General features: G+C 39.5%; 1 protein-coding gene across 5 annotated transcripts in view; it reads left to right on the forward strand.

Annotated features, from left to right (window-relative positions):
- LOC128736941 (uncharacterized) overlaps window positions 1-12,822 on the forward strand; it is a 31,913-nt gene that overhangs the window by 9,461 nt on the left and 9,630 nt on the right. For 2 of the 5 annotated variants that reach the window (XM_053831458.1, XM_053831490.1), the window contains exons 2-3: window positions 3,686-3,925; window positions 9,237-9,328. In XM_053831458.1, coding sequence (XP_053687433.1) covers window positions 3,841-3,925; window positions 9,237-9,328 — 177 coding nt within the window. In that variant the 5' untranslated portion in view covers window positions 3,686-3,840. Of the gene's footprint in view, window positions 1-3,562; window positions 3,926-9,236; window positions 9,329-12,822 lie in introns of all 5 variants that reach the window. The other 3 variants (XM_053831473.1, XM_053831482.1, XM_053831466.1) reach the window with 2 other exon arrangements.

Genomic DNA, 12,822 nt, shown 5'->3' on the forward strand with positions numbered 1-12,822 from the left:
AGAAAAGGAACGAAAACGCGCAGAAAAAAAAGGAAGAAAGGATAAAAATCAATTTATTTAAAATAAATCAAGACGAGAAAAAATAGAGGCAAAAAGAAAACTTATCCAAATCATCTACCTGAATAAACCGTGTTTTGTAATAAAAGTTGTAATAGGTCTGGACTTCTCTGATATTTCGACCTGGTGATATGCGTCCTTTATATCAATTTTCGAAAAGCGTACTGCACCATTCATTGAGCTTAGCAGCTCATCAACTAATGGAAACGGGTGCGTTTCTCGCAATACTGCTCTGTTTGCTTGGCGCATATCGATGCATAGACGTATTTCGCCAGAATCCTTAGTGACTGGCACCATCGGAGAGACCCAGGGTGATGGACCGTTCACGGGTTCTATAATGTCCTGTTGAAGGAGACTTCGCAACTTTCCTTCAATCATCTGTTCCAAAGCAATGGGAGGTCGTCTGTAAGGTTGTTGCACAGGTTGTATGGCGGTATTAATCGGTATTTCTACTACTACATTCCGAAATTTTGGAAATGGCTTCAGCTTATCCTTGACTGTTCCAATGTTAAATCCCACTTGAAGAACCTTCAAATTTTTGGCCGTCTGATCACCGAGCAGACACTGTTGACCTTCGTCAATTATATAGAATGTAGCATTATCTTGGTTTCCACCGGCTTCTATTATTGCTTTGAACATCCCGGTGATTTTCATGGGCTGTGTTGATGCATACGCAATCAGACTACGATCAACATTTGTAGTCATATTTGTCACTTTCACGCCTGCCTCCTTCATTTGATTCCATACATCTCGGTTGACAATATTGGCATCCGCCCCGGAATCAATCGTCATCGGGATTTCTACTCCTCCTATTTTGAAAATAAAAACATTTCGTCCCATAGCGTAAAAAATGTAATCAGCTTTATCTTTCTCAGATACTTCGAATGCAGCTCGTATACGTTTTTGTTTTGGTTCTTCTGTCGATGATAACTCAGGCACTCGTTTACCTGGTTGACGTCGACTGTAGCAACGTTTTGCCCAATGGCCAACTTTTCCGCAACTGGCACATTTTGTTCGTTTCGCAGGACAATCCAGACTACCCTGCGTGTGACCGCGTTTACCGCAGCTATAACATATAAATCTATTATTTTGCGTATTTCGATAGAATTTTGATTGTGCCGCTCCTTGAACACGACTATAAGGTCGTATATCGCTTCTTCCTTCATGGGCGCCTCGTGAAAATGATTGCCGTATTACATTGACATGTTGGTTTTGATTATTCAAATTTTTAGATTGTTGTGTAGATTCAGCCATACTTGTTCCCAAACCAATCATGTCTTCCAAGGTCCTGTCTTTTTGAAGTAGTTTAGCACGTAGATCGTCTGATTTGCATCCTTGGATTATACGATCAGCAATTAATTCTTCCTGCACTGATGAATCATAATTACACCTTGCAATTTGTTTCCGAAGTCTCAATACAAAGTCGGTAAAGCGTTCGTCAGGATTTTGGGCGATCTGATTAAATAAATGACGTTCAAAGGTTTTGCGTCGAAAAGGTTCAAAATAAGCGTTAAGACATTTTACTGCCACATCGTAATAAGGAGGATCCATTGCTACATGTGGCACATTATCTACACCAGGGAGATGTCGTAATAACTCTTGGAGGCCTGGTCCACCCAGATACGCCAATTGAGCTCGCTTTTCGTATTGCGTTTCAATTCTCTGAGCTACAAAAAACGATTCCAGGTCATATTTCCAAATTTCCCATTCCAAAGGTAGCCGACTGGCTTCAAAGGTTACATCAAATGGTTTTATACGACTGGAACTCATCCTGTATAATAAATAAATAGAACAAACTATTTTCTTCCATACAAGTTCACATAAGATTTTTTTTTATTATGCTGACGTGCCTGTATATACTTGTATATTACTTGTGAGAAATAATAATTATTCACTTGCAGCTTAAAATTACATTTATTTTTTTTTAAAAGAAAATCAAAACAGTTACCTCATATACTGATTATTTCAATAGTGATACGTTCACTATTTTCAGAAAATATTATTTATTTTGTTTTGAAAGAAATAAAAGTGTTTTCCATACCTTTTTCAACAAAGTGTCATTTTTTTCTACCTTTTCTCCTTGTTACGTAATATTTAGGTACTCAACCATATCTTGCTGTGATAATTTCTGTGATCCAAATTGGTACCAAACCATTCACTTCTTCATTTACAACGGGTACACAAGACACAACCCTTGCGCTTCTTCCAATTATGGTACACAACCAACAAATACATTCTGAGCATCCGCGGGTACACAACCCATCTACATTTGGAAAAAAAAATACACAACCATAACCTTAGCATCTACCCATTACTGCAAAAAAAAAAAAAACTCCATAAAAACAGCTACTAGGAACTTAACCATCAACCACCAATATCCTTTGTTCTTATTTACTCTGATGTAGGTACACAACCTGAACATATAATATGACGAACACTTCCTTATTTGGCTGGTATAGGTACACAACCTAAGCACAAAGCACAAACGCAATTCCAATTAGATATTTATTTTTTTGAGAATTCTTCCTCCGCCATTTTGGTTTTTCATTTCTTCTATTGCCATAATAATAATACATGCACAACTCTTAAGATAACTTTTTCTTTGATACCTGATAATCAAATTTTCATTTTATTTTTTTGCTTGAAAATTTTTCAGCATGCGAAACACATAAATTAAACTTCCAGGCACGTCTAGCATAATTTGAAAGTGAAGCACTCAGCAAACTTACGCTCTCTCCTTCGAACTAATCTTAACTGTAAAAACCTTTTCTTCCAAAATATAACTTATTTACCGAGCACTTTTTCGTTTTGTCGTTCGACATCCAAAATAATAAACCAATTCCAAATCACCGACACACAATTTCATCCACCGTCGCCAAAAATGTAGTAACTAAATGAAACGCGAATACTGGTTTTAAACACTTTATTCGTACTCTCCACTTATCGACCGTTACGCCGAAAATTCAAACAACAATTCCTCGAGCATAGCTCTCGTTTACGATACATAACCGTTTGTACAGAGTTCCCAGATATTCTTTCTATATGATTATAACTTGCGCACAGGGTTGGAACTATGTCGAATCCTACAGTCTTGTGAGTTCATTTCCTTCGCTCAGGGTATCGTCCATCCGATGTCGTCTACCGTTTCTGGTAGCCGTGACCTCACATCAGTGCTTGAACATGTAATTAGTATAGAGTGGAAGCCGGTCCATTACCCCGTTGGCACTGTGAAATTCGTTAGTAATTTTCTCACATAGAATTTTTGGCGATGTGCGCGCAGGTGTGACGAATATTTACCTCCTTTTGCATGTCTCATAGACGGGGAAAGTTCAGTAGCCGTTCGTCCGCACACCAGAGGGATGATAAATGCCGGCAATGTTAAAAACGTATATTTTCTCCGCCATCGAAGCTGCGCTTGTACGTAAAACCGTTTACGAGTCAAGAGGAGAATATACTCCAAATCGTCGACGAAAATCAGTTGAATCATTGGAACGCACCCGGACAGGTTGGGTCGAGTAACTGGTCTGATGTAAGAAGAAAAGCAAAGTACTGATAGACAATTTTTGGATCCCAGTGTGCCGATAAAAATAACCTATTTTGAATATTGATGCTCACGATCTCGCGACAGAAAAACAACTGCAACCAAGATATCAGTTTGTTGAACGTGATTGTTATTTGCGAAAATTGTGACATAAGAAAGGCTTGAAGTGTGATAAAAATATCAAATAATTGTTCGAAGCCAGTGAAAATTGTAGTGATTGAAGTAAATAGAAAGCAGCAATCATGGACGAGAGCAGCAGTGACGTTGTGTTATATATTTACGACTTGACCCAGGGCATGGCTGCGATGATGTCTCAATCGATGCTTGGTAAGTACTTACTGAATCTTAAAATGCGTAAATGAATCAGGTTCTTTTGAGTGACAAGTAGGGTGCTGGATGAGTTTGTCTACGGTGGGTCTTCGTCTACTTTCCAGACATATCCAGACAAGAAACCTGCATTATAACCAATTTCGATACGAATTACATTCAAACTAACCTGGTATTGATATTTATGTATTTTCTCTTCGCTATCGAAGAAAAGAATATGTTAGAAAATTACTATTTGTCACTATTTGTTCAAAAAATAGTGCAAAATACTTGAGTATTTGCGGATTAATTCTTATAGAAACTCATAATAAAGTATGGATCGTGTTTACGTATGACGAACAGGGTCCGTACCTACAATAGAATTTTAAACATTACACAATAATTTTGAATTCAAGTGTTTTATCCAGAATTGGCAAAATATTATTTTATTAAAAATTTATATGAATTGTTAAAGCTTTCACCTTAATTTTTAAATGTTTATTACCGCTTATAAAATTAGGCAACGAAATTAGATGGTTCGTTATCTGTATTGTTTTATCTGTATTTTTTTTTTTAATTTCATGCATTGCATTTTATTTCAATCTTTATATATACGTTTATTTTCTCTAACAAAAAAAAAATGTAGTCCGAACAAATGATTTTAGTTCAACTGCTTATAGGGAAATCGAAAGCAGTTAGCAAATGGCTATGTATTGTTTTGCGCCCTCAAAATGCGTCTACATTGGCAGAGCCTGCTTTCGCCATGTGATTAGTGCTTCCAGTGCTGTTATTATTACCCGAAGCTAGTCATTCCATTTATCGATCCGCTATACATGGTCGGCAGTTGTCAGCGGATCAACTGTGTTCATGTTTACAAATCTTGCTATTTGATATACTTTACCAATACAACACTCAACCAAACGTTCCGGTTTGGAACGAAGACAAGATGTATACTGTACTTGTGTTGTCACATTAACACATAAACGTCAGCTACTTTGGGTTTCCCCTTAAGGTCAAGCTACGGTGTGCTCCTACCTGTTGGAACACACAATTTTGGGGCAGACAGCAGCAAAAAATCATTTATAGTATCTCTGGCGATGATTTCTAAAATCTTATACCGAACTCTTATTTACATTGTACTTAATTAAGGAGACTAGAAATTCTGCCAGAAATCCAGAGATGGCAACAATAATGCTGTCTACTGAGCACAGCTGGAACTAACGTAAGCTAGTGTGCACATACTTGAGTGTAATACAACATTGACACGATTGCACACAACTTCTTTCTACCGCTACATTTACCTGAAGCCTCCAGTATTACCAAAAGAGATGCGCCTTTACATGAAACTATGTAAAGGTTCATTGAAAGGATGCCAAACCACAGTCGTTGAAACTTTATTCTTGAATGCATCGTTGTATCTCCTTATTCGTATTATTGTCCGCGGTGACCAGAGATCCCAAATATACGAACTCATCTACCATTTCCAGTTCATCGCCGACAACAGTCACTGTCCGTGGGAGGCAAACGTTGCTTGCTCTGGAGCCTCTTTCTACCATATATTTGGTTTTCGACGCACTCATTGTAACCCTATCCTCCAAGCCTCCTTTTTTAGTCTGGCGTAGATTGCATCCGCAAGCCCATGGTTCCTAGTAAGTAATGATGTCGAGGTCGTCTACGAAGGCTAGGAGTTGGCTACTCTTGCTGAAGATCGTTTTCCTCTCGTTTGGATACTCGCTCGCCGGATCACATCTTCAATAGGGATATTGAAAACACAGGACATACAGGACAGTTCATTCCCTTGTCGCAAGCTTCTGCGCGATTCGAAAGGACCCAAGAGTGTCCCCAAAACGCGCACGTAAACATCATTCGCTCCAGGGTAGCTTTGATCATCGGCGTCAGTTAATCCAGAAAGCCGTACTCGTGTATTATCTGCCATTCGCGTTCGCGTTCAACTGTATCGTACGTTACTCTGAAATCCACGAAAATATGATGCGTGGGCACGTTGTACTCTCGACATTTGTGGAGGAATTGTCGGAGAGTAAAAATTTGATCCGTAGCATGGGCCCCATAAAGCCCGCCTGATACTGTCTTACGAATTGCTATTGGGGATAGACGACGCAACAATCTGGGAGAGCCCCTCATAGGCGGCGTTGACCAACGTGATGCCGCGGTAATTACAGACTACACCTTCCATCCACTCCTCCGGTAGTTTCTCCTCCTCCCAAATCCTAGAAATTATCGAATGAAGTGCCGTTGCTAGCGGTTCTTGACCATTTTTGAAGAGCTCTGCCTGGAGTCGGTCCTTTTCGGCTGCTCTATTATTCTTCAACTGACGAATTTCTCGCCAGATCTCTTCCAGATCGGGAGCCGGCACGCTGTTGTCATTTGTAGGCACAAATGTCCCTACAAATGTCAGGTTTAGGTGTGTAGCCCTTACGAGTTTGGTTCACCTTCTCGTAAAGCTTGTGCGTGTCGTTAGCCCGGAATAGTTGATCTAGCTTCTCACGATTTCTGTCCTCATTCTGGCGCTTTTTCCTCCTTAAAATCGTAGTCAACTCATTCCGACGATACTTGGCCAAATTTTCTCTCGTGAATATGCTTAGATAGTTTTTCCAAGCTCTTTTTTCCTTTCTATTGCTTGTTGGCATTCGTGCACACGAAGTTTCCACTCCTAGCTCCGCGGTTGCGCCCTCGTTGATGGCCGAGCGTATCATACTCCACTCGTTTTCGAGGGTCGACTCATCTAGCTCCACAGAGGAAGGCAGAGCTTCATCCAGTACGCGCGCGCGTTCGGCAACTGTGTTTAACTGCCGAATATTTTTCCGAGGAGAGCGGCTTTGTCGCGAGGTATAAACCGTCGACATTGAGCGCACGTATACTGCTACTAGATAAAGGTCCGAGCAGATATCTGCGATCCTCGATAAGAATATGGTCGATTTGGTTCGATATTCGTTGGTCAGTTGATCTCCAGGTGGCTTTGTAGGGAAAGAAAGTGCTTTTGATCACCAAGCCTCGGGAAGCTGCAAAGTTGATGCATCGCTGGCCGTTATCGTTCGTGTCGGCGTGCAGGCTATGGGGCCCGATCACCGGTCTATACATTGCTTTCCTGCTGGCCTGGGAGTTCATATCCCCGACGATGATCTTGATGTTCCGTGGTGAGCAGCTGTCGTACGTTGCCTCCAGCTGCGCAAAGAACGCTTCCTTCTCGTCTTCGAGTCTACCTTCGTGTGGACAATTATGCCAATGTATGACAATGCACAGTCTGGCCCATCAAGCTGTTTGAAGTTCACCAACATATAGATTTCGTCATTTATCAGCACAAAATCCAGCAATTTCCAGCTTGTGGGATTGTGTTCAGTCCATTTTGTTTTTTTTTTATTCTTATAAGTCGACAGTCCGGCCCGTCTTACAGCTTGATACACTGTTGGAAATGACGCACCCAGCTTGTTTGTGACATCTCGAACGGTGATGTTTGGTTTCCGCTTGAAACATTGGCCACTCTTTTTGTCGACGCTAAGGCTTCCGACTTTCGATTACCCCCACCAACCCCTGCCGCTTGGTTGTCGACAAACGTTCCTTGACACTTTTGTTACTTTGATGATAATTGTTTTAGTCACTTTTAACGATTTTGCTAACTCGACTTTCTTTTGATGCATTACTGCTCTTGCTTGGACGCCATTTTGATAACTGACGAGCAAACGTCAAAGTAGAAAACGAAGCCATCGTTTAACACGCACACACCTACAAAATGAGAGGTTGTCAGGTTTTTAAATGCACGATTTTTAATGCGAAATGCGTCAAATTTTGATCGTAACATTAATTATTAATAATTTTTTGAATGTTTTTGGGTTTGGGCGATACGGGCGCTTCAAGTCTTCGGTGGTTGGTCGACTACATTTAAGACCCGTCTAATTAGTTTTTGGCACTTTTGTCGGTAAAACTTTTTAAGTCACTTGATGAGATTGGATTGTGTTTGATCAACACATGAAACTTCATTTTATTCATCGTTTTTTACAAAAATAATTCATTTACAATGGTTGAGTTCCATCCTTACAGGTTTAAAATAAAAATGATACACAAATTTTAATATGTGGAATTTCTAATGAACCCAGATTGATTTATTCTGTAACTTTATATTCTTCAAACTTAAGTTCTCGTATTACATACACGTTCACTTTCTTTTCTATGTCATGTTGAGTAAGCAGTATTCTTAATACTACTTTTTATACTCGTGAGTATGTTTTTATTCAAAAGTTCTTCAAAGTTTATTCTCAGTCAATTCAATGTCGTTCATTGAAGCGGAGTCACCCGTAAACACGGCGGTCCGGCAATCAGTGTATCGATTTTGCTTACTTAACTGTAACACCTCAACCAACCAAGCGTCATCGTTGTTTTTCCGATTCGAAAATTTTGTGTATAGGGCATTTATAAAGCAAATTATTATCTATAAGATTGCTGAGCTAAGTTTTGCTCTATCTTAAGCATTTACGGCGCGCTCCTTGTTCACACTGGGTGGTACGCAGAAAGAGCTCTTGATGGATGCACCACCCGGTGTGAACTAGGAGTGCGCCGTAAATGCTTAAGATAGAGCAAAACTTAGTTCAGCAATCTTATGGATAATAATTTACTCTATAAATGCCCCATACATAGCATTTTTGAATTATGCTTGGTTGAGGTGTTACAATAAGCAAAATTGGGGCACTGAATGTAGGACAGCCCTGTCCGTAAATTAAAATTCACTCTTGTAAACCTTCTTTTTAACGATTGAGCATCGCAGCCTTTGAATACTTCGCGATTTTCGTTAATTCGCACAACGATAGCTTCTCAGAGTACCCTTTGTGCAGAATTGATCTGCGTGTCAACATGCTAATCCTACTCATATCCTTGAAATTTGCACTTATTTTGACATTTATCAGTTGTATTGCAAAAATTAGCTTTTCATATACACATTGAACACACTAGTATACACTAGTATTTAATAGTAAATTAACCTTGAAGTATTTAAAAACAAGTGTCCACCTTTTAAAATGAACATTCCTTAGGTCTTAAACGTATGAGTCACTGTAGGCGACCTTTGTCTTGAAACTTGGAATCTAGATATATTTATTCGCCAATGACGTTGTTCATAACTTTGTATTATTTAAAATTTATCTACGAGCATGAACGTCATCAAACATAAAAAAAATCCTAATGATTTGTACCACCACTACTATTAAAAGTGTACAAACGTTCGATTGACGATTAGTTTAGACTCGTCATCGTTGTTTTTCCGATGGTCCTGAAAGCCGGCCGACTGACTATGTTTTCTTTCCAATTTATCATCTATTTCCAGGACGTCACATCGAAGGTATTTGGCACACGGCAGTGGTCGTTTTCGGGCGAGAGCATTTCTTCGGCTCAAATGGCATCACCAGCTGTATACCGGTGAGTACATATATCTCCTCACTGTTTCGGCTTTTTTTTCGACCACTATCGAATTAAACTCTTCACTGGTGGGCGTACCACGTGCGAGCGCACACTATGAATCGCAGCGGTTTCTTTAAGTAAACAAATAGCAAAAACAAATACAGTGAGGAGGAAGTATTGAATGAGTAATGGTCCGAGTAAAAATAAATATGTTATTTGGTCAACATACAGGCGTAATAAAACTAAAAGAAAAATAGCAACAAAAGGTGAGTGATACTAACTAAATTTGGATTCGTTTGGTGTTCCTAACAGAAAAAACCAGTAGGTATTTAGTATTTTGTAATATAAATATACGTACTTCTGTATATTTATCATTTTGCTTGTTACCTGTTTGAACCGTATATATGGATCAAATTCCAGGCAAACTAAATTGGCAGCAGCCGTGCCGTACTGTTTCCTGTTTATTCCAAAATGTGCATTTGACTCAAACGAAGCGTCACACAAAGATTTGCCTCGCGGAGCAATTTGGCAGTGGTAACGCTATACTTCGCATGTCATTGGAATTTATTGGTAGCGCTCCCACGTACCTGGTCTACCTAGCGGAGACTGCGTGGACTGTGTGGACTTTCTGCGACGCAAAACCTACCGTTTCGAAAATACATATTGCAAAATAAAACATTCAACCTCCGACGAACGATTAATCGTTTACCTTTCTCGTAATGGCGTTTGCAGGAATGTCCATTTTTCTGTGGTTTTACGAACTACTTGAACATAAAAAGTAAGCGAAAACTTGGCAGTTGACGGAGTGATTAACTTAGTCGTTGTGCTCAATCCAAAACATAATTTTCACCTGCTAGTTTACAAACACCGCCAGTACTGTATATAGCAGTCTGTCAAGATTTCAGATCATTATGTGCCGTTTTGAAATGTCATCTGCATATTTATATTCGTTCGCCGCATCGCAGAAAATGCATCTGTGGCTATTATTAATAGTTATTATTAGCCGCATCTCAGGAATGGTGAGGAATGTGTTATTTTTAACGGTAGACTACTTGATGCTGGTGTAGTCATAATGTTAGGATGCGAAGAAACTAACTGATGATCCCCTGTGCGGTGAAAATCCATGATATTTTGTTGCTCATCATCAACGCTCTCAGCTTGATCCAAAATGTGTACCCCTACAATATAAGCCGCAAAAATGTGATGGGCATAATCAATATGTGATGACTGAATTATAAAAAAAACACAAAAAAGATTAGAAGCCTGGTGTAATGTAAATCCAAAAATTGCCTACCCCTCCTTTTTATTAGAACTGATGGAGGCGCCTTGTTTAATATGCTTGCAATGATGTGATAAACGATACCGTTTGCAATTCTGCACCTACAAAACACGAAATATTTATAGCATAGCATAACATATATCGATTTATTCGAATGTTTCAAATGTATATACCTATACAAGAGATTCGAGTTTGAGCGCCCCTGTGGGACTTTCGTCGTAAATTACAGTGTAGCGGAATACATAGGTACATCGTCCTATGCAGGATGCCACAGCACCTCAAGGTAGTACATCGTCCTATGCAGGATGCCACAGCACCTGAAGGTGGTTAAGTCAAACACCGTCGTTGGGACCCAATGAGACATCTCGAGCGAAGTTCCTTCCCCGTGGTCACAGTTTAATGTTAAGGCCAACCTGCATCCTGCTCATGGAGAAATGCAGAGCCTTTCAACCAGATGATATCTGAACTGAACGTAAATCGGGATCCTTTTTCTACTTGGTGGCTTCGTCCCCTGGGTTCAATTTAGTCGGTGCCCACTACCACTTGTTTGAATGACTCAGACTAAGAATATCACCAATTCGTAAGGCGACGAATTTATTATACCAGTGACTATCTGACCCGACAAACTTCGTATTGCCACAAATTAAACTATGTTGTACATAAACCGTGAATCTCGGAAGACCTATGTCACAATCTCGAGTTTTGCAAATTTCTAAGGAGTTCAACCTTAGATGATTCATTTTGGCAGTTACGTAACTATGAAAGCATAGGTAGTTTAATATACCTACAAATGTTTAACTTTTCCACACAGTAAAAAAGAAACCAACTTCCCCCATTGCTTAGCCAGATAAAATAAAGCGGATAGCTTTTAAATATTCGCCGTGATTGTATAACATTTCACCGAATACCATTTCGCGGAAAACCACTTCTCGGTTGACCATAACGCGGAATATAGTGTTTCGCTGTTGCTCATTAAGACCCAACTGAAGGAAAGTAATAGAGGTCAGTAGACCTATGAAAACAAATAAACCTAGACAGAGGTGATTTCTGCGGGGGACTGCCACTTCCCCGCTCCCCCCGCAGTGACCGGCACCGACAACACCCGTGACCTGGTAATTTGGAAGAGTCTAAAATTTCTATATTATTTGTATGTATTTGTATTTGAGTTCTCCCCTTCTCCCCTACCACAGGAGTGAGTGTTCTCAAACCATCATAAAATAAATTTATGCCTCCAAAAACCCCCACATGCCAAACATGCTTGATTTTTTTTGTCGGAAGATTTGACCACTGTTTGATTAGTACTTGAGTTATGAGAAAATTCGTGTTTTATTTGTATGGGATCCCCTCCTCTTAGGAAGGGGAAGGGTCTCAATGCACTATAGAAAACATTTATACTTCCAAAATGCCACACATGTCAAATTTAGTTCAATTTACTTGATTAGTTCTCGAGTTATACAGAAATTTGTGTTTCATTTCTATGGGAGCCCCCCCCCCCCCTCTTAAAGTGGGGAGGAGTCTCCATCCACTATAGAAAAAAATCCTGCCTCGTAACACCCTCACATGCCAAATTTGGTTCCATTTGCTTGATTCGTTCTCGAGTTGTACATAAATTTGTGCTTCATTTGTATGGGAACCACCCCTTTTAGAGGCAGGAGGGGTCTCTTACCATCATAAAAAACTTCCCCGCATCTAAAAACCCGTGCATACAAATTTTCACGCCGATCGGTTCAGTAGTTTCCGATTCTATAAGGAACATACAGACAGACAGACAGACAGAAATTAATTTTTATATTTATAGGGTAGTTGATCCAATAGTTGTGGTAGTACCAATAGTTGCGCTACTGTTAATTATTAATGCATATTTTCGTTCACCGTAGCATTTTAAATAAAACAATTACGTTCATTATATAAAACAAGTTCTTAGGAGTATTAGTACACCATTTAAAATTAAAGCATTATTTGCTAAAATGCCGATTTTCTAAAATCTAACACAACTATAGGCGCAGTTGAAGCGCACAACTATAGGCGCGCATTTCTATAGTTGTGCTGCAATGTATTTACACCTAGCATCTAGCAACCTAGCAATGTATACGGAATAACATAATTAAAGGAACGCCAAACTTAATTAAGGGAACATTAGCGCAACTATTGGTACAATGTAATTGAATCGGAAAATTCATTTTGACGTAGGACTACGTCTTTGTTTACTATACTGGGGCTGGGTAGCACTTTG

This window comes from Sabethes cyaneus, chromosome 1, assembly GCF_943734655.1.
Source record: "Sabethes cyaneus chromosome 1, idSabCyanKW18_F2, whole genome shotgun sequence".
Classification (NCBI taxonomy): Eukaryota; Metazoa; Arthropoda; class Insecta; order Diptera; family Culicidae; genus Sabethes; species Sabethes cyaneus.